Source organism: Protopterus annectens, chromosome 16.part0 (genome assembly GCF_019279795.1).
Source record: "Protopterus annectens isolate FY-2018-M chromosome 16.part0, PAN1.0, whole genome shotgun sequence".
Taxonomy (NCBI): Eukaryota; Metazoa; Chordata; order Ceratodontiformes; family Protopteridae; genus Protopterus; species Protopterus annectens.
The window spans coordinates 620,994,447-621,016,163 of record NC_056750.1 but is presented as its reverse complement, the minus strand read 5'-3'; the positions used below and the strand labels follow the sequence as shown (position 1 = coordinate 621,016,163).

At 43.9% G+C, this 21,717-nt stretch overlaps 1 protein-coding gene across 1 annotated transcript in view; it reads left to right on the top strand.

The window, feature by feature from the left end:
* The window catches only part of GOLGA2 (golgin A2), a 1,989,954-nt gene that overhangs the window by 1,260,278 nt on the left and 707,959 nt on the right, over positions 1–21,717 (top strand). Inside the window, exon 21 of the mRNA XM_044058153.1 lies at positions 19,104–19,328. Within this exon, the coding sequence (XP_043914088.1) occupies positions 19,104–19,328 (225 nt within the window). The remainder of the gene's footprint in view (positions 1–19,103; positions 19,329–21,717) is intronic.

The window sequence follows — 21,717 nt, the reverse complement described above, 5'->3', positions numbered from 1 at the left end:
AGCTCCTCCCCTCTCCTTATCCTATTAGCCATGATCCTCAGATCTCTTTTGCCGCAGTTGTGAACTGTCTGTTTCTAAGCTCGGGCAAGCATTTGGATAAGTATTTGTCTTTTTTCTTAGGTTATTAGTTCTCACTCTAGTTTTTTCTAGTTTTTTTTAGTGTAGCTTAGTGCTAGGCTTTTCCTCTTTTCTCATCAGTTGTCTCTGGCATTGGTTCTCTTCCCGCATTTTTCCTTTCTCTCTCCCCACCTTATCCTTGCCCTTGTTGAGCCTGCATGTGGATGGTTTTGTGCAGGCATGGCTGAGAAGCCTGTTGGCTTCAGATGGTGCTCCTCATGCGGTCACATGCTAGTCCATGCCAACTCACATGGAGTGCATCTATTATCTAGGAGAACCCCAATTACAGATTGAGTGCTGGCTTCAATCCCTGAGCTCTCCTAGACTGTAGGAACAAACCTTTACTAAAGAGCTTAGTTTTGGGGGGTCCCCTGGTGTCGGGGTCTCCTTCAAAGGCACCCTCTGATCCCAAGAGGAAGCACTCTTTCTCTCAAGACCACTCTTCAAAGCAGCCCAGACTCTTCAGAACCAAGTGCACCGTATCATAGTCCAGCCTCAGCGGTGTCGGCTCTGGGCACATCTGCTCTGAGAGCCTTGGTACGTTCTGCTGGATCAGAACCCTCCAAGACTGGCATAGTCTGAGATCCGATTGATGGGACTATGTCTCCATAGGCTCAGAAGACTTCAGATCCGACGGTTCAACAACAGGCCAGCTCAGATCCGTCGTCTCTTTCAGCATCCCAGGCTCAGTCAGCGCTTTTGGCAATGATGACAACCTTGGTTATCATTGATACCAAAGTCCAGTTTAGGTTCTTGGATCTGAAGAGGCCCTGCAGGTCTTGTTCTAGAGATCATTGGCTGTCCACAACCTCAGGTCACTGCTCTCTTTCTTCTAGGTCCACCAGGAGTTTAGTCCCCTCAGATATGGACCAAATGATGAAGGTTCTTCAAGCCAAAATGGAACTGGCTTTGCTCCCTCCCCTGGCCATGCGCCAGGGGGTTTCTCTCCCACTCCCATGCCCTTCTCTCCCTAACTGACTCCAGAGAGCTTGGTGCTCCAGTTTCAGAGCTTGTCGTAGTAGAGTCAGTTGGCATCAGGAAGTGCCCCCTACTCTCACACTACTTGGGTTCCTGGTGGGGTCGACTCATCTTCCCTCTGAGTCGGCCTTACCTCCTGCCCCAGATGTCCACTCGGGCCACTTCGGCCCGGGTTTTGGTCTGGAATTATTGGATTGTTCCCTTCCCTTGGAGTGTTAAGCCTTGGACAGCTTGGGACTGATATCGTCCAGGGGTGTGGACACTGGGCCTGGGTCTCCCCCTTCCCCCCACACGGCCTCAGGTGGTGGGGAGTGGGAGGAGGGGGCTTCGTCCAGTTCCTCAGCGTTTCTGGCAATAGAGATGACTGTGTCCTGTTGGTTGGCTTCCTCCTCCATCTCAGCTTTGAGCCCTATTTTACTTTGTTCCATGTTGGTGGCGAGTCCTCTTCTTTGTCCCAGAGTCAGCCACCCCGAGATCGTGTTCAGAGGGGATTTACCCCCCCCCCTCCGGGGTCCCCCTACTCAGTCCTCCCCAGAGCCCCAGGCGGAGGGAGCCTCCTCAGAAGAGGTCATGCAAGAGGAAGCACCTTGACTCCCCACGTGAGTCTTTGACAGATGACACGGACTTCGATGAAGGGGATGGGTCCCCAGACTTCCACCCGAGGAGATGTCTTTCCTTGATATCCTGGAAATCCTTAAGCAGCGAGACTGTTGGTCTCCCCCAACCTTGTCCTCAGAGGAATCCGTGTTCCTGAAGGCGATTGGGGTGGGGCCATAAACTTCCTAGTTGTCTCCACCCCCCCCCGACGAGTTTGTCCTGCTCATGGCCAGCAGGACTTGGAAGGAGCCGGACACCCTAGAACCCATTGCGCAAGAGGGCAATTAAGTTCTTTGCCCTAAGATAGAGATGCCATAAAGGTGTATCAGTGGATGCTGTTGTTGTTGCCACAGCCACCAAGAAGGAGCTCACGGAACAGAGTTCCTCGGTCCATCCCCCTAAAAGGGAGTCTAGTGCAGTAGACCGATTCGGGAAGCGCAGTTATACCTCAGCCACTTTTGGACTGAGGACAGCTAACTATATGGCACATTTCATCCAGCTGCAAAGGGATTTTGTGTCTGAGCTCTCCAGTTCTCTTTCAGAGTTATTGCCTCCGGAGAGCTTGAAGTTGGAGTCTCTGAAGTTCACTACTCTCACCTCTCTCGCCAGTGCCTTGATGAGGTTGATCTTGAACTCTGTCGAGGCTACCTCTCGAGTGATGGGTACAAGCATTGCCATCCGACTACACACCTGGCTCCACCTATACAGATTTGCAGACAACTTCAAGGCGGCCTTCACTAATGCGCCTTTTGATGGGTCCACCCTCTTCGGTCCCTCAGTCAAGGAGATTTTGACCCACAGTGAGGCGGAAGGCAAGACATTGTCAGCTGTCAGGATCAAGTTTTTTTCTCCCCAACTGTCCTTTTCTAAGACTTGGAGGGGCAGTAAGAAGCTGTGGTTCCACAAGATACAGTCTTTCTTCCAGGACACTCCACAGGGATCTTCCTCTGATGGCTGGGGGGGGGGGTGGGATTTGACAACAGGCACTGCTCTAGATTCAGAGGGGGTCCGTAAAATCAAGGCTTCCAGGAACCTTTCTCGGAAAAGCCTCAGCAACGCCCCTGAAGTGCTGCCCGACTGTCCTACCCTGGAGGCAGTCAGGGGTCTGATAGCCTTGCACCAACTGGCCTGGGCGACCATCACTTTGGACTGGTGGATACTCAACATTGTATACAAGGGTTATGTCATCCTGCTTGACCCCCCCCCCCACCACAGAAGTTACTCCCAGTTGTTCCACCCCACCAAAGGGATTTGGCTTTCATAGAGGTCCGCGACCTCCTTCAAAAAAGGGCCATCCAATGGGTCCCACAGGACAGTGAGGGTTCGGGACTTACTCTTGCTTCTTTTTAGTGCTGAAACACACAGGGGAAGCTGCTTCACATCTTGGACTTCAGTCGACTAAATCTGTCAGTCTAGAAGTCATAGTTCCAGATGGTCACTGTTCAGTCCATTCTGCCGCTTCTGAGCAAGGACGATTGGGTGTGCTCCATAGATCTCAAGGACGCATACTGTCACATCAATATAGACAGACGCTTCAGGAGATTTCTGGCTTCTGGCTGGGGGCCAATCACTCTCAGTTCAGGGCCCTGCCTTTCAATTTCACCCCCCCCCCCCAGATGTTCAACAAATGTATGGCAATGGTTGCAGCCCATCTCCGGCTGCAAGGATTTCAGGTCTTTTCCTACCTGGATGATCGGCTCCTTACGGCTCCCACAAAGCATCTTCTATTTCAAGTCATGGATTTCACCCTGGACCTCTTTCAAGACTTGGGCATTACAGTGAATTTTCTGAAGTTCACCTTTCTTCTTGTCAAAGACTAGAATTCATAAGGATGGTTCTTGATACGGTGTCTGAGATGGCATCTCTTTCCGCCAGCAGAGTAACCACAATCCAGCAGCAAGTCCACTCCATTTTGGACCAGGACCAAGTCCCAACCCATCTCGTTCTTCAGGTCTTGGTAAGATGGCTGCAGCCATTCAGTTGGTTCCCGAGGCCAGGCTCCATATGCAGGTGTTTCAGTGGGCTCTAGCAGTACAATAGTGGTCTTATCTTCACCCCATGTCTTCCATGATCCGAATCTCCAGGGTCTGCAAGTATCACTTTCTTGGTTCATCCAGACTCAGGATCTCCTGTTGGATAGACCCTTTTGCCTTCCACTGTCTCAGGCCACAGTGACCATGGACACCTCCCTGCTGGGATGGGGGGGTGCATTTCTAGGGAAGGATGATCCAAGATATGTGGTCCCCGTCAGAGACCAAGTTACACATCAATGTCCTCGAGATGAGAGCGGTCCTACTGATGTTGCAAGCCTCCAGGAACTCTTCCTTCTGTGGATGGTAACTATTCAGACAAGACTACATGACAGTGATCTGGTATGTCAACAAGCAAGCGGGAACATGATCTTACCCTCTGTGCAGAGAGGCCAAGCAAAAATCCCAAATCATCTTGATTTTGTTGCATATTTGGGAGAGATACATATATCCTCCCATTGTTTCTTTGTGAATTGCTTATCCAATCATGTGAAGTTGTTCTGTCTCGCCGTTCATTCTTACTGATGGGTTCGAAGCCAATCCTGAGTCGGCCTACTACAAAGCTCAAGGTCTTCAAATAGCTCGAGGCCAAGTCCCTATCCCATGATGCACCTAGAATTACCTCAGATCTAGTTTGCTGCTGCAACAGATCGGAGGTTCTCGTTATCTCAGGCCAGTAAAACTTATTTTTTTGAATATTTCTTCCTTATATTAATAACTAGATAATTTTAGGTAGTTTTAGATAGTTTTATAAAGCTCTTACAGCTAATTAGTGTATTTAGCTATACTGTATTTCTCTTTCCCTGGTGTTTTGTTTTTCTAGTTGACCTCTTGTTTTTAGGCCTAGATTAAAGAGTTTATTACTATTTTAGTGTGCTTAGCAGTGACGTTTTGTCACAGTCTATAAAATACTTTAAATAAGATTTGTTTAATTAGAGTGTGTTTGATATATTTAGATAAGGGTTAGTGTGTGTTATTTAGCAGCTATCTTTTTCTTTCAGTATAGTCTGCTTAGCATTTAAAACTGTGTGCTTTAGACAGAGTTACTGTCACTTTATTATTTAGATAGTTTTTGTGTGTGTGTGACTTAGCCTGAATTTTCTAAAAGGGCTTTTGATTGTTGACTTACTGTTGAAATTTTTTCATAGTTGAGAGTAATTCTCTGTTGGATACAATAATGGCTGACCAAGATAAGCATCCCAAGTCAGGCTTTAAAAAGTGCCCTAAATGTGGCCAAAAAATGTCTATAACTGACAGCCATGTGAATTGCGTGTACTGTTTAGGAGCTTTGCATTTACAGGATAGCTGCTCCATATGCCATTCCTTCCCCCCAGAGTCCTACAGGAGAGAAAGAGGAAATTAATAGACAGAGTCTTGTTGAAACCCTCCTTCCAAGACGCTATGAGCGACCAAGATGGATCCAGTAATTCCTCAAAGTCTTCTAAGACTTCTGAGACAAAAAAGATCAAAGAAATCTTCGACTTCTGCTCCACAGACATCGGAACCAACAGTCTTATCTTTTTGGAGCTGGTCCCCAGTCCTGGAACCAGTATCAGAAATTCCTAAGAGTCCTTTACTACAATCGGTACCACCTTTGGTCTGTTCATCTGAGTTCTTTCTGATCTGGATGTGGATCATGTGGTGCAGAAGCTGTTACAGGCACCGGCCTTACCAAAAATTTTATTGCCTCTGACCCAACTGGCTTCAGAGCCGAAGACTCTTATACCAGCTATGACCTTTCCTCCTCCGAGCAATACTGGTCCTTCGGAGCCGGACTTGTTGATTGTGCAACCTTTGGAGGCGACATCTGCTCCAGTGTCTTTGGCTCCGTTCACTCTGACATTCTCGGTGCCGATCGAGGTCTCTACAAGCCGACACTCTGTGGTCGGGTCTGGGGAGGATAGTTGGCCCGACTTGTCAGTTCCGACTCTGTCTCTTGAGGCTTCTGCTCTGATGAGCTCAGCTCCTACCTCAGAGCCCATTGTCCCAGTGCCGGGGGTATCGACGGTTTCCTCGGATCAGTCGGTTCCCTTGCATCAGAGCAGGGGTGCCTTCAGTGCCATGAGGAGAGTTATGTCTCCTAAGAAATCTTCGACTTTAGGTCCTGCTTCTTCCTCCCCTAAAGCGCCTGTGTCTGCTTTTGCTTTAAAGATCCTGGCCAAGCGTAGAGACCCAGAACCTCAGGAAGCCCCATTGGGTGGCCCTTGCTCTTCCGAGACTTCACCAGAAGCTCCCACTGATGAGATTCACAGGAAGAGAGCTTGTAAGAGGAAACATCTAGACTCACATCAGGAGTCCCTAACATCTAATACTGACTTGGATGAATCAGAAGGGTCCCCACTGAGGATATCTCATTTGCAGAGATACTTGAAATCCTTAGGCAGAGGGGTGACTGGCTGTCCACAAACCCTACTGAGGAGTCTGTTCTCCTGAGGGCTTTTGGGTCTTAGCCCTCCACCTCTTGGGTGTCTACGCCCTTCGATGAGCTTATGCAGTTGGTCTCCCGAAGGGAGTGACAGTCTCTGGATACTATGGAGCCTGCCCCTAGGAGGCCTAATAAGTTCATATGTGCCCCCCAGGATAAATCATTCTTGACAAATGTTGTGCCAGTTGATGCCATGATGGCGACAGCAGCCACTAAAAAGGAAATGTCAGAAACTTCCTCTTCTATCCATCCTCCTAACAGAGACTCCAGGATCATGGATAGATATGGGAAGCACATTTTTACTTCAGCGACCTTTGCACTCTGTTCGCTTAACTACTTAACCCATTTCACAAGACTGCAAAGAGATCTCCTTAAAGAGCTGGGAGATGCTCTTCACAGTACAGTAGCTGCAGGAGCTACAGACAAAGTTGCCTCCCAGCTTGCTATCCTCATTTCCATTGTTAACTCGTCCATGTGTCTGTTTTTATATGCAGCTGGTGGAACGAGCAGGGCAGCGAGTACATGAGTTGCTCTTAGTAGGCACTCCTGGATGTGCTTGTGTTCCTTTGTGGAGCCCTTCAACTCATCCTTTGTGAATACCCCCTTTGATGGCTCATCTCTTTTCGGGCCCAACATTAAGGAAACTTTGACCAGGTGTGAGCAAGAAGGAAAGACTCTTTCTGCTGTCTGAGTCCATTTTTCCACTCCTAACATACTGTTTCCCAAGAATCAGAAGGGAGGGAAAATGTGGTTCCGAAAAGCCCAAGGAGCCTTTCAGGACACACGTGGTGAACCCCCCTCCAGGGGCAGAGGGGGTCTGCAAAACCAGGGCAACAGAGATCACTTCTTTGGGATGCCCTACCGGCGCTCCTGAAAGGAGGCCTGACTGTCCTGCTCTGGAGACAGTCGGGGGTCGCTTATCTTTGTACCCAGACACCTGGCTCAAAATAACAAATGACAACCGAGTACAAAGTATTATTTCCAGTGGTTACTTCATTCCATTCGCTACACCCCTTCCACAGACAAGAAAAATCTCGGATGTTCCACCCAGTTGCAGGGAACAAGCAACAATAGAGGTCCAAACGTTGCTAAGAAAGAGTCATCCAACCAGTCCCAGCAGACCAGATAAGATCCGGAGCTTATTCAAGATTCTTTTTAATTCCAAAAAAGTCAGGGGACTGGAGACCTATCTTGGACCTCAGCAGGCTAAACAAATCTATAAAAGAGTTTCGGATGGTCACGCTTCAGTCGATACTTCCCTTCTTAGGGAAAGACAATTGGATGTGCTCGATAGATTTGCAGGATGCGTACTACCACATAAAAATGGCCAGGCCATCCAGGGATCATCTGCGCTTCCGACTGGGAGCTAATCATTACCAGATTCAAGCCTTGTCCTTTGGTCTTACTACAGCCCTCAGAGTGTTCAAATGCATGGCAGTGGTCACGGCTCACCTGAGACGTTTAGGATTCCAGGTGTTTCCTTACCTAGACGATTGGCTCCTCACTGCCACCACCAGGCATCAACTCATTCCAGCCAGGGAATCCACTCTGTCACTTTGCAGCCAGCTGGGCATTACAATAAACTCAGAAAAATCTGCCTTGTCGCCATCGCAGCATATCATCTTTAACGGAGCAAAGCTGGACACCACCACCACCACAATTAGAGTTTCAGCAGAAAGAGTCTTACTAATCCATCAGCAGGACCGCTTAATGATATCCAAAAACAAGGCTCCAGCATCAGAAGTTCTAAAATGGTTAGGTATGATGGCAGCAGCAATTCTGGCCATACCACTGGGTCATATGCACATGCAGATACTGCAATCGCTGTTGTTCACTCAATGGTCTTACAAAGAGCTCCCCATGTCTCACCTGATAGTGATCACAAACTCCCGCAAAAAGGATCTTAAGTGGTGGTTAACCTCACTTCATGTTACAATAGGATGTCCCTTTGCTTTACCCCCACCAGTGGTCACAGTGAGCACGGACGCTTCCCTGATAGGGTGGGGGGGGCATTTTCAGGGAAGAACAGCCCAAGTCACTTGGACTGATCAAGAAACACATCTGCATATCAATGACTTAGAGATGAGAGCAGTACTTTCAGTGTTGCAGGACTTTCAGTAATCTCTTCCTCTAGATACGATTGCGATTTAGACAGACATGTCAGTGGTCTGGTACTTGAATAAATGAGGAGAAACCAGGTATTCCCCCTTGGTCACGAGGCCCTAAGAGTATGGCAGTGGGCGATTACCACCCAGCACTTTCTGTTAGCAACGCACATCCCAGGGAAATCCATCATGATGGCAGACAAGCTGGGCAGAGCAGTTTTGTTGCCCCACAAGTGGAAAGAGATAGCGGGCAGGCTATTCCGCAGATGGGGCCAGCCTTGCTGCGACCTTTTTGCCAGTCACATGAACACGAAATGCAAAAGCTACTGTGCCCTGATTCCCCCTCAAGGAGAAGCCACAAGGGGTGCACTTGTTCACGATTGGCCTCCGGGTCTCCTCTATGCCTTTCCACCAATCCCGTTGATACCCAAGGTTCTACAGAAAGCAAAATCTCTGGGAAGGACCATCATTCTAATAACCCCTCTTTGGCCTCGTCATATTTGGTTCCCCTTCCTTCAACTTCATCTTTTGGAGGACCCTTGGATTCTGGACCCAGTTCCGGACCTTCTGTTGCACTTGTGGGAACTTCATCCCTCTCTGCAGTCCCTGAAGCTGACAGCTTGGCTGGTCCAATTCCCATCATAGCCAGGTTCCATAACCTTTCCAATGAGACCAAGCCAATTCTCTTATCCTCTCATAAATCTTCTACGAGTTAACAGTACCTTAGCAAATGGGAACATTTTTCTATATGGGCCTCTAAGAACAATATTGATACTTACTAAGTCCCTATGGCTCTCTACTAGAATTCTTAACCATGATCTTCAATCAAGGAGCTGCAGCAGCCACTGTCAGTGTTCAACTTGCTGCCATTTCTAACTTTCATCTTGGATTTAAAGGATTGAATATTATGTCAAACAAATTATCCTAAGCCTTTCTCAAAGGGACTTTTCATCTCAGACCACCTGTGAAATATCCCTATTCCCCATGGAATCTAAATTTTATGCTTTCCCGCATCATTCTTCCTCCATTTCAACCAACCTCCTCATGTGATCTCAAATTTTTGTCATGGAAGGTTATGGCTATTACTTATGCTCACAGAGCTTCAGGCCTTATCCATTTAACCTCTTTACTTGATTAGGTATACCAGTGGCTAAAACAACCTTGTCTAAATGGCTACCTGATTGTATAACCTTTGTTTATTCAGCTGCCAATGTGTCCCTACAGCATAAGATTAAAGCTCACTCAACCAGAGCAGTTTCTACATCGTCTGCTTTTTCTTCCAGACTTCCTATTGATAACATGTTTGTGCAGCATCCACTTGGTCAAAACCTCATACCTTTTTCACTCATTACAAGGTTGACTGGGCCTCCAGGGACAGAGCCTCTTTTGGATCCATTGTCCTGAAAAATATACTCCCATGAGCCACCCGAGATTGATGGTGCTTGGGATGCTACCCATCAGTAAGAATGAACGGCGAGATAGAACAACTTCACATGAAGTTATGTACTTACCATAACGTTCCATGTGAGTTATTCATCTCGCTTTCATTCTTACGTCCCTCCCTCCTGTCCCCTCCTGGGCTTTTAGATGACTGAGTTGCTGGATCCATTCTGGCTGCTCAACCCTTCTATACCTTCTCTTGGGAGTGATAGAATGACATACGGTATTGTTATATGCAGCAAACAAGATCTGAGGTAAATCTAGCTGCATCATGGGTTAGGGACTTGGCCTTGAGTATTTGAAGACCTTGAGATATGTAGTAGGCCGACTCGGAGCTGAGAGATCGGCTCCGAACCCATCAGTAAGAATGAAGGCGAGATGAACAACTCACATGGAACGTTTTGGTAAGTACATAACTTCTTTTCTCTTCCCAATCCTTTCTAACCTCCTCTGATTGATTCTTACAGTTGTCATGTAATTTTTTTATATGCCCTAATTATTCCTTTTTTGATGGCAGGTTCTGTTCTAGATTCTGTTAAAAACTCTACCAGTGCTTGGCTTTCGTTTAGCACCCCCCCCCCCCTTATTTCTTTCTCTTTGCCTATACTCTGATATCAATCCTTGATAGGGAAGGCAACCTGTAACCTGTAGTCCAAATACATTCTTGGCCTCTTTGCATTCTTTTACCTTTCCATTGCTTGTTATTTGCTTCCAATACCTTGGTCCCTTTGCCAGTTTTCTTTAATAAATTTCAGCTCCCACTTGCCTATTGTCAGTATCCCTAATTGCAGTCATTCCTGTCAGCAGAATCTCCTTTCTCAATTCCCACATTGACTTACTTCTTAGAATACTTTCTGCTACTTTATGGTTATAATATTCTATATGATTATTGTTATTCTCTTTAAAGGCCAGTCTCTCCTTATTTCTTGCGCTTCCCCCTGTTTCAACATCATCCCTTTCCACTTTGAATTATAGTTTTCTGCTTGGGCTATGTATAGGAGCCTTAACTGTGTAGCTCTGAAATACCCTTTCAGATTGGGTAATCCGTCTGCCTTGTTCTGATGGAAGAATCAGCTTTACCCCACTTAACTCTTGCTATCTTCTCCTCCCAGTTAAAATTCTTCAGCTCTTTATTAATTGCTATCTACAACTTCTCTGGTTGATAAAAATATGCCTGACCTCTGTATAAGACTAAAAACATTTTGACTGCTTGTATCTTACTATCCATATACTAAAGCTTCTATTTTTTCAGTTTTTGTATTATCTTTTTAGTCTCTTCCCACATATCCTTAGCTGTCACACCAGAATCATTTTAATCTCCACTCCTAAATACTTAATTTTATCATGTCTCCACAAATACGGATATCAGTGAACCAATTTATGTCTGGGTACATAATTTACCACAATTGCCGTAATGATCCACATCTCTGTAATGTTTCTTTCTGGTTTTGTCCGGTGTAACATATCATCTGCAAATAGAGGCAGCTTCTCTTGACTGCCTTACCAATCATATCCTTGAATTGCTGAGTATTTTATTTTCTTTGTCAGTGGTTCTAAAATAACAAAGAGGGAAAGAGGACACCCCTGCCTGGTTCCTCTGCTCAAGCAGAAATTATCAGAGAGGACCCCACCCACTTTAATTTTTGCCTCTGATCCCTCATATAATCCTTCTAATCAACCTTATAATTTTTCAGGAAATGCAAATGCGTGGTTGAGTGAGCTTTAATCTTATGCTGTAGGGGCACATTGGCAGCTGAATAAACAAAGGTATCACAAGCTCATAATGTCCCAGTGCCATTGCTAGCTCTTCATCAAGTCCCACCAACAACAATGGTGTCATCTTACTTTCTGCCTCCCTCTGGATCATCAGTGTTCTGTTAATGTTGCCAGATGTTTGCCTCCCCTCCACAAATCCACATTGATTTGTAACTATCAATTTTGCCATTACATTTGTCATTCTTTTAGCCATTATAGTCATGGACACTTTTTATAATGGTTTAGTATGGAAATGGGACTGTGTAGCTGCGGTGGTGCAGCGGTTAGCATTGTCGCCTCACAGCAAGAGGTTCTCCCATTCGATTCTCGGCTGGAGCACCTTCTGTGTGGAGTCTGCATGTCCTCCCCGCAGTTGAGTGATGCTAAAGACATGCAGGTAGGTGCGAGCGTGAATGGGCGTGCCTTCTTTGAAGGTTGGGCGTTGGGCTGGCAACTCGGCACCATAAAAATCCACTTTCAATCATGAGCAGACTGGAGTTCCACTGTAGTGACCCCTAACTTGGAAAAGCCAAAAGTCTTTAATGAAATGGGACTGTATGAAGCTGGGTCTGTTGGATTTTTACCCTCTTTAGGTATTAGAGCTATCACTGATTTCTTTCAGGATGTGGGTACTTCTCTTCTTAAAATACTATTAAACAAAGCTTTCTAAATCTCTGTCACTTTTTTCCCTCCTAGCTTCCAAACATCCACAGGAATACCAACTGTTCCTGGGGCTTTCCTGTAGGTTGGTTATATATCACAATTTTTATCTCATCTCCTCGTATCCTAACCGTTAGTAATTGAGCCTCATCTACCACTAACATTGGCATATTTAATTCTTCCATGAACATTTCCATTTGTATCTTCATGTTTTTCATATTTGTCTGATCTATACAGACTTTCATAAAATGTACGAAATATTTCTAATACCTTTACAGGATCTCTTGTTACCTTCCTTGTTATGGACTCCCTAAGCTTGGTGACAGCAGCAACAGCCCTTTCTACTTTCTGTTGCCTGAGTTGTGCTAAAAGGTTTTGTGATGTGCTGTGCTGTTATTGGCAAAAACAGTTGCTTAACAGTATTCTTTCTAAACTCATGTATATTATTGAGGTAATCTCTTATGTTCTGCTTAGCATTCTGCAGTTGATCCTCTTCTTGTTCTGTGAGACTCCCCCTAGTCTGCAGTGCTTTTAACATTTGTCAGTCGCTCAAAATAATTCTTGTTACTTCTTGACCATAGCTCCCTTTCTTTTATTTCCATCCTATTTTTAAACTCCACCTTAATTTTTTTCCACTTCCTAGCTACATTTTCAGAACTTTTTATCTTCTCTAATAGCTCCTGAATAGTCTGCACTACCCATTCCTTAAATTCCTCTCTTTTCAACAGATAGGTGAGAGAGTGCCAGTGTCTCATTTTTATTTCATTATCCTGTGTTTTTAATTTAGTTATTATTGGTGCATGATCTGAAATAGTTATTGGGGGCATATCAAGACCTTCAGTTAAGTGCACATGTTCCTGTGAAATGTAAATTCTGTCTAACCTAGCCCAGTTTTTATATCTTGGGGAATAATATGTGAATTCACTCCCAGCTCATATTACTAAATTCACATCTTCCATGCCAAAAATTTTCATAAATTTCTTTAAATATCTACCCTCCTTTGTTACACTTTCCCTTCTGCGCCCCCCCGGACACATCTTCAGTGTTGCAAATCACATTCCCGTCCCCACCTATAAGTAATATTCCTTACTGAAAGTTGATAATTTCTCCCAGAATTGTTTAAGCTCCATCATAGCAGTTTTAGGTGGAATGTAAATACATGCCGTTCGTAATCCTCCCTTGCCAGTAGCCCCGTAGCACTACAAATATGCCATTATTTTATCATTTTTATCCTCTTCTATCACTATTACAGCTCCTCTTGCAGTTAATTTAAGTATTTCTCTTTCTCCAGGTAGTCCAAAGGTCAGTCAATGGTTTCCTGTCCAGTCTAGCTGGTGAATCTGGGAATTTTGAGGCAATGTTACAACTGTCTCATGTACACGGACAACCCTCTCCTCCTCCAAACAGGTTCAAATATGTGAGAGATGCAACCATATAGCCAAACTGGAGGCTGAGCTCTCTCATCTCAAAACTGGTGTAACCAGTTAGGAGGAGAAGGTAACCTCACACAACACAATTCCAGTATCACATAGTCCCACCACAACAGCGAACCAAACACACAAAAACATACTCGGAGGCTCTAAATAAAAATCTACCTAAGCAACAGAGACCTCCAAAGCAGACATCCAAGCAAACGCTACCCCAAAACAAAACACGTACAACACATAGCACACAAAGTCAGTGTGCCAAGCAGTCACAGCACGTACAACACATAGCACACAAAGTCAGTGTGCCAAGCAGTCACAGCCCTTAAGGCTGAATAACACACCTGATACCCTTGTAATAGGTGACTCTATTGTCAGACACACTGACGTCCCGCTCACCAGGCTGAATAAAGAGAAGGTCACAGTGAGCTGCCTGTCAGGCGCTAGGATCCGCCACATAATGCAAGCACTCAGGTCACTCCAAAGCAAATACAAATATGACTCAGTCATTGTACATGCTGGCGTGAATGACCTGAGACGTACCTCCCTCGACTACATGAAAAGAGACATAGAGGAGCTCTCTGATCATGTAGCCCAGGCGGTATGACCCTGACCTTGAGCAGCATCTTACCCTCACCTAGAATGATGCCACAGTATAAAGACAAAATGATCGATTTTAACAATTGGCTAAAATTTTGGTGTCATTCAAAGGGGATCCAGTGTCTGTCAGCCTGGGATGACATGCTCGACAAGCCACGTTGCTTCGCTAGGGACGGCTTGCACCTGTCACCCCTGGGCTTTCGGATATTGGCAAAGGCTCTAGCCACCCCCATAGTGCCTTTTTTAGGCAAGGCTCAAAAGTCAAACCCACCTCCATAGACAGCACAAGGAACAAGAAACTAAGGGTAATGCTGCTAAACGCCAGAAGTCTTAACCTCAAGATGTATGCTCTCGAAGCTCCCCTCAGTATGGAGAACATCGATATCTGTGCAGTGACAGAAACCTGGTTCAAGGCTCCAGAGAGCACCCCAGCACTACCAGGTTATACCTCCTATCATGCTTTTTGGCCCCAAAACCCGGACCGAACCACAAAAGGTGGGGGAGTTGCCATATTTGTCAAGGATATCCATACCTCTAGGTTAGTGGCAGTGCACGAAGTATCTGAGACCATCCATGTGCAACTGACAGTGGGCAAGACTGCTTTTCAGTTTATAGCATCCTACGGACCACCCTGTCAATGTCAGGAATCCCACTCAGCTTTCCTGAAAACATTGGAGAACACTAAGATATCTCCAAATACCATTATATTGGGCGACTTCAACTACCCAAACATAGACTGGGAGCATTACTCAAGCCCCAGCACCTTAGCCCAAAGGTTCCTGGAATTTATAAACTCAGATGTTATGGAACAACTAGTCACCACTCCCACAAGAGGGGAAAACATACTAGACCTGATCATTACCAACATGGGGACTCTATGCTCCATACCAGAAGTATATCCCTCATTGGTAAGATCAGACCATAAATTAATTTCACTGGATATCCACATCCCGACCCCACCCTCAGCCCAGAAAACCACAGTGAAAAACTTCTCAAAAGCGAACTTCACACTTCTCAAAACTGAAGCGGAATCCTTCAAGGCCCCAGGGCCAGTGGAAACTATGGCCCAAACTGCAGAATCCTATATAAACGCATTCTACGGACATCTCCAGGAATGCATGGATCATGCTATCCCAAACAAAATCAAGACCCAATCATCCAAAGGCAGGCGACCAGTCTGGTGGACCCCAGCCATAAATAAACTGTACAACAGAAGTAGGAAGCTACTACATGATAGAGCAAAATCCCTAAAAGGGAAGGCATCTCTGATCAGTACTAGCAAAAAATTACGATCCCTCATAAAATCCTCCAAGGCCAGCTTCGAGAGAAAAATTGCACAGGACACTAAAGACAATCATAAGGCTTTTTCAGTTATGTTAGGAACCTGGGATGCAACTCCCAGACTTGTTCTGAGTTGATTCTAAACGACAAAAAATGCACTGAACCCACAGACATCGCCAACATCCTGGCAGACAGGTTCAGTGCAAACTTCTACCCCCCCCCAAAAGAGCAAGTATCTATCCTGGCAGAGTGCAGCCTCCCAAACATCTCTGATGCTCAGGTGAAGGCCGCCCTCTCCAAAGCAAAAAACACTGCTTCCATGGGACCAGATGGCGTCCCGGGTTGCGTCCTACATGAACTCCAAGAAGAACTAATCCCTCAAGTAAAACTGCTGTACAATCTCAGCCTCACTACAGGATATGTGCCCAAAGAATGGCTTACAGCAACAGTGGTCCCACTCCACAAAGGTGGCGCCTCTGCGGACCCTGGAAACTATCACTTCATAAGCCTGATTAGCCTAGTATGCAAGGCTATGGAGAGGATCATCATGGAACTCATAAACAAAGACATTGGGGACCTACAGACACTAGATCCTACCCAATTTGGCTTCGTCAAGGGCAGATCCTGCATTTTGAACCTGGTCGACTTCTTCAAAACAGTCACCAAGGCCATAGATGAAGGGAAGGTAGTCCACACAGCCTATCTGGACCTCGCAAAGGCATTTGACACAATACCCCACTCGGGCATCATAGATAAGCTATCCAGCCTAAATATAAACCCCTATGTCACAACATGGGTTGCAAACTGGCTCAAAGACAGAACCCACAGAGTCAGAGTTGCTGGAGCCATGTCAGACTCGAAACCAGTCACAACTGGTGTCCCACAAGGTTCTGTCCTGGGATCTCTCTTGTTCGGTATTTACTTTTCTGAGGTACAGGCCAACGTGGGAGGACTATGGCTCACCAAATTTGCAGATGACTGCAAACTGGGCGCCATAATCGACTCTCCAGCTGACACAAACATCCTTCAAAAAGGTCTCGCAGAGACGGATAACTGGTGCCAGAGCCATGGTCTAAAGCTAAATGCCAAAAAGTGTCTAGTCATACCCTTTGGCAAAAACAATGTGCCCACAAATTACCACATAGGTGGTAACCCATTAAGTACAGAGAAAGTAATTAGGGATCTGCGGACCCAAGTTGACAGCAATCTCTTCTTTGACAACCACATTGCCAAAGTGGTTAGAAAGACCTTCTACATAGCCCACCTCATCATGAAAGGATTCACATCTAGATCAAGAGAGGTAATCGTGCCCCTTTATTCATCCCTCATCAGGCCCATCATAGAATACAATGCCCCCTTTGGGATGTACCTTACCCGACACCTGCAGCAATTAGAAAGACCCCAAAAGTACCTCACCAGGAGGATCAAGGGACTCACAGATGCTATATGCTGCTCGGTTAAAAAAAACTCCAGCTCTACTCCGTTGCATACCGCCTACTTCGAGGTGATCTATGCCTGACATATAAAGCTATGTCCAACCCAGAATTAATGGACATGCTCCACCTCAGTACATCTAAATCCCTTAGAGCCACGCGCTCGAGGGACTTGAACCTCAGCACAGAAATAAATAGAACATGCTGGAGGGACAGATTCATAACCCAGAGGCTCCCTTCGCTGTGGAATAGAATTCCAGTTCATGTTAGGTAGAGCACCTCACTGACTCTCTTCAAGAAGAATCTTGATGAGTGGATGGGGGATCGTAGGTTTGTCCCGGGGATTACTTCCGTGTCACTATTAGACAGAGGCACAGTAAACTAAACTTTAAAAAGGGCACAGTATACTCAAATCTCAAGGGGTGGCGTAAGCCAATCACAATCGGGCTAGGATTATAAATGCCCCAGGGCAGATAGCCTAGTATGAACCATCCTGAAAACCTTTCTTTATCAAATTCACATGTTCATTTCTAAGTGTGTATCCTGTAACATAGTTATTTGCACTCTATATTTTTAATATAGTTTACTACTCTTTTTTTAATTCATCTGTGAGACAGTTGACATTTAAAGACATTACAAAAAGGATCATTGCATTAAACAATTATTCCTATCTTTCATGTATAACACTTTTTTGTTAAATGTCTAGTTCCAACTTTTGTCTTGCATACATGCATGCACTGTTTGACAGGTTGAACTTTTTATATGGTTGTTTCTTGTCCTATCTATTTGAGCCTATGCCACATCTTACAAAACATTGTTTTATTGAAAGCCCTGAAAAAAAAACACCCTCAGTACCCCCTTAAAACCTATGAATGTAACACTAACACGCAAAACCATGTACGTCTTCAAATACTGAAGTTTTACCCTTATAGGAACAAACGTCCCAAACTGACAGCCGCACTCACAGACTTGAGTTAACCTAAAACACAGCTGACTCTTTGTTGGACAAACTTTTGTGTTTCCTCCTTAACATTTACTTCATCAAAAATGATTTTGTCCCTTCAGGAAAGAATACTTTGAAGACAGCTTGGCACAGCAGTTTGAATCTCACAACTGCATCTCGAGTTTCCTTGAATAGTGGAATACATTTGCTTTTCTTCTGCCTGGTGTACAATAAGTAATCATTCTCCACAAACACTCCAAATTTTAATACTTTGTCCTTTTGCCAAAATCATCTCCTCCTGCTGGTAGGATTGTATCTTTACTATTAAAGGTCTTGGTTGCTTTCTCATAGCCAGGTTTGGATCATACACACAGTGTGCCCTTTCAAATAACAACTGCTATGGAATACCAGTCCAGTTGCTTATTTGTGTTTTCATAAAATTAATGCAGTCTGTTCCTTCTACCTTCTCTGGTATAGCTGAAAATCTCAGATTTTCCCTACATGCTCTGCCCTCTAATTCTGTTATTTTTTGAAACAGTCTCATATTCAGCCAGCCTTTTCTTCGTTTCGACTTCTGATTTTTGTGGCTTTATCACCTCATCTGCATATTTGCTTAAAGCTTTGTCTATTTTTTCTAGCCTTTTGTTTGTGTTGATGTACTCCATCATTGTTTCTTTTGTTTTAACCAGGTGTTTCTGCAGTTGTCTTGTATCTTCCTGCAGATTACTGGAATTCATGACTAGAGGTTGCATTGCCTTTTGCTGAACAGCTGCAAAACTTTCCTCAATCAGTGCTTCTTCCTCACTTTTTGTAGCTGATTTTTTCCAGGTCTTCTGTCTTTTTCCCTGGCATCTAGGGTTTACATTTACTAGCCAGTTACTGAAATTTACCTATAAACACAAGTCTACTGGCCTTCTGTGCTGAGTTTCTGTTTTCACATTGGGAGAGCTAGAATTAAGCTGTTACTGCATGTGCTGCCATTTTGGAAGTCAATGTCTTGGTGAGATTTTGTGAAAAAACAGGGTTCAGCTCGTGAAGGTACTCACCAACACTTGAGGATGAATTCAGTTCCAGCAGTACTACTCTTCATTAGCTTGCTTGACTTCTCTCTCCTGTATGAAAGAAATTCTGATCAGGAGGTGAGACAGAAAAAGGCACATAAACCCAGATGCAATGATTTACTGACTGTGAACGCTCAAGGATCTACCATTGTGGTATGTACCTTACACACAACTTTCCTTTCTTTTAGTGCACTAGAAAGAGTATGTTATGTCATTGGTAAACTACTTTTCTTTTTCCCTTTCTGTTTTTTTAGGTGATGTCAAAATCACAACTGTTGAAAGAGTTGCAGGAGCAGAGAGACCAATTTTATGTCCAGCTACATCAGTATACAGAAGCATATCAGCAACTAGCAACAGAGAGGGAGGCACTTCATAAACAGTATTTGCAGCAAGTACAGTTAATGGACCAACTTCAGCATGAAGAGGTCCAAGGCAAGATAAACATTGAGATCCACCAAAAGGAACTAACATTGGCAAAGGTAGGCAAGACAAATGGTTTGCATGTTTTTCTCTTCTGCATAACACTCTGAGGGTGTCGTGTTGTGTCCAGTTTCGTTATGGTTTATTTTTAGTGTATTGTCAAATATTTTCAGTGGGTGGGCTTATTTTTCTTTGTAGTTTTCATCATTATCTTGCTCAGTTTTATCTTTAGGTGTAAGAGACCATCAGTGGAGCATTGGAAGTTTTGGAAAGCAGAGTTTGTTGGGTTCATCACTCCTCTTAATTTCAACCTTTTGAAAATTGCTGAAAGGGCTGTTTTAAAGTAGTTAGCATTCACTATTCCTCTGTAGTTAGCCTTAACTAATGCTTAGATTTATATTTGAGTTCAGTTTCTAGAAAGCAACTGTGCCATGTTTGTTGTTAAACTTTTTGGCAGTTTCATTCTAGCAAGCCATAACTTAAAATCTTTGTACCACCACCAAATGGCAATATGACAGAAAACATTTCCTTCCATGACAGTGAGATCCCACTGGAAGATTCTCTCATACTGATTACTGTTGAAAGCTCAACTTTAACTCCCCTTAATGCTAACTATATTCTTACAGGTAGCACTGCTATTTTTGAATTTTGAAACGTTTTTTGGTTCCTGTCAAAAACTGTACATGTAGAATGGGTTTGTCATTAAAATGAAATATTGAGATAATTGTGTTGAGATACTTATTTATACACTCCTCTTAATATGACCGTCTAGCTAGAAGGGCAGTGGAGTTGCTGCATCTTAAATTTTAATAAGATAATTTTAACATTTTTAGATGTTATTTTAAGCCACATTTGAAAATATTAGTTTTATAAAAGTGTATGTTATGTTGCATTTTTAGATCTGATGTTGAAATAATAGTATATGCTGTGATTGGTAATTAGCCCAAAAAGAATGGGTAGCTATACTTGTTTTAATCTTATTATGTTGACCTATCTCGCCTTCATTCTATGCTGGTTGTGTTTGGAACCAAGCATCGGTTCCAACTCAGCCTAATTCAGAAGCTCGAGAGCTTCCACTGGCTCGAGGCTATGCCTTATCCCATGATGCTTATAGAAGATAACCCAGATCTTGTTTGCTGCTCAAGCAGATTGCGTAACTTCTAATCTGGTTCTTGGCTAAATTACTTTTCTTCTTTACCTTTTCTGTAGTTTTATTATATTTAGGTAGTTATTTCTTTAGTGTTTTAGTAGTTTTGTCATTAAAATGGTTACTAGTGCGTTTCTTGACTATTTTCCCCTGGTTTTTGGTGGTGTTTGCTGTAGTTTTTCTCATCAGGCCTGTTGTGTTTCTTGTTGTTACACTCCCTATCCCTTTGTTGTAAGCTTGTTTTACTTGGAGAGCTTTTTATCACCTTATAGGTTGCTCGTTTGTTAGAGGGCCGCTCCCCCTACCCCTTCATTTTTTCCCGTTTGTGAGGAGAGTCCGTTTGAGTTGGAGGGCTTCTCTGTTTAGCAGACTAGCAGTTTGCTAGGCTTTATAGCCTTTTTTCCTTAAAAACAAAAAAAAAAAAAAAACTTGAACTGTTCTCATAGACTATTTTTTTCTTGTGTGTATAGTAAATATTGTTATGTTTCCGTTGTTGATACTGTAGCGTTGCATTGCTTTGATTTTGGAATTGTGAGAGTTTTCCTTTTTTTATAGGGTTACATAGCTGTATAGTTTTTGTACAAGTCCTGATCACACATGTCCAAAGACCCCAAGCCTTCTGTTTAAGAGGTTAAATAAAACATTTCATAGCTTTACTAGAAAGGCTCACCCAGACTCTACTACACTTTGCTGTGAGGGAAAGGTTATTTTGCTTTTTATTTGTTGTATTTATTGCCTTTTTTATATTTTGAATACTGTGATTTGTTTTATTTACCTTGTGTTTTACTTGTATTCTGTTTTTAACTGCATATTAAAACTTGAAAAGAGACCACAGCTCTGTCTCTTGTGAGTCAGGCAGAAATTTTTTTCCCACCCGGTTACTGCATTGTTCTTAAACACCACTGTATTTCTAGTTGCCTTCCCTTTATGTTAATTTGACCATATATTTCATTTCCTCTCTGTTTTTTACTGGCTTGTGTGAACAAGCACAAAATTAACATTTTGTGAAATCACTCCCCTTCAACAATTTAAATGTATTGGCCATCCTACTGTATTCCATAGTACCAGAATACAAAAGTGACCACCCACTTTCAATCTATCTTGCTGTTTTAAACATAGTGATTCTCCACTAAAACTTAACGTTTTAGACAGTAAAACATAAGTTGCCTGCTTTCACATTTAACTCCTGTAGTGCACACTGCAGTGTTTAGATAAACCATTTTTTTCATCTTACCTTTAAGCATCCCTGTGACTAGCACTTGCTTTAAAACCTGCTGGAAAGCACTAGGAAGTCTTAAACT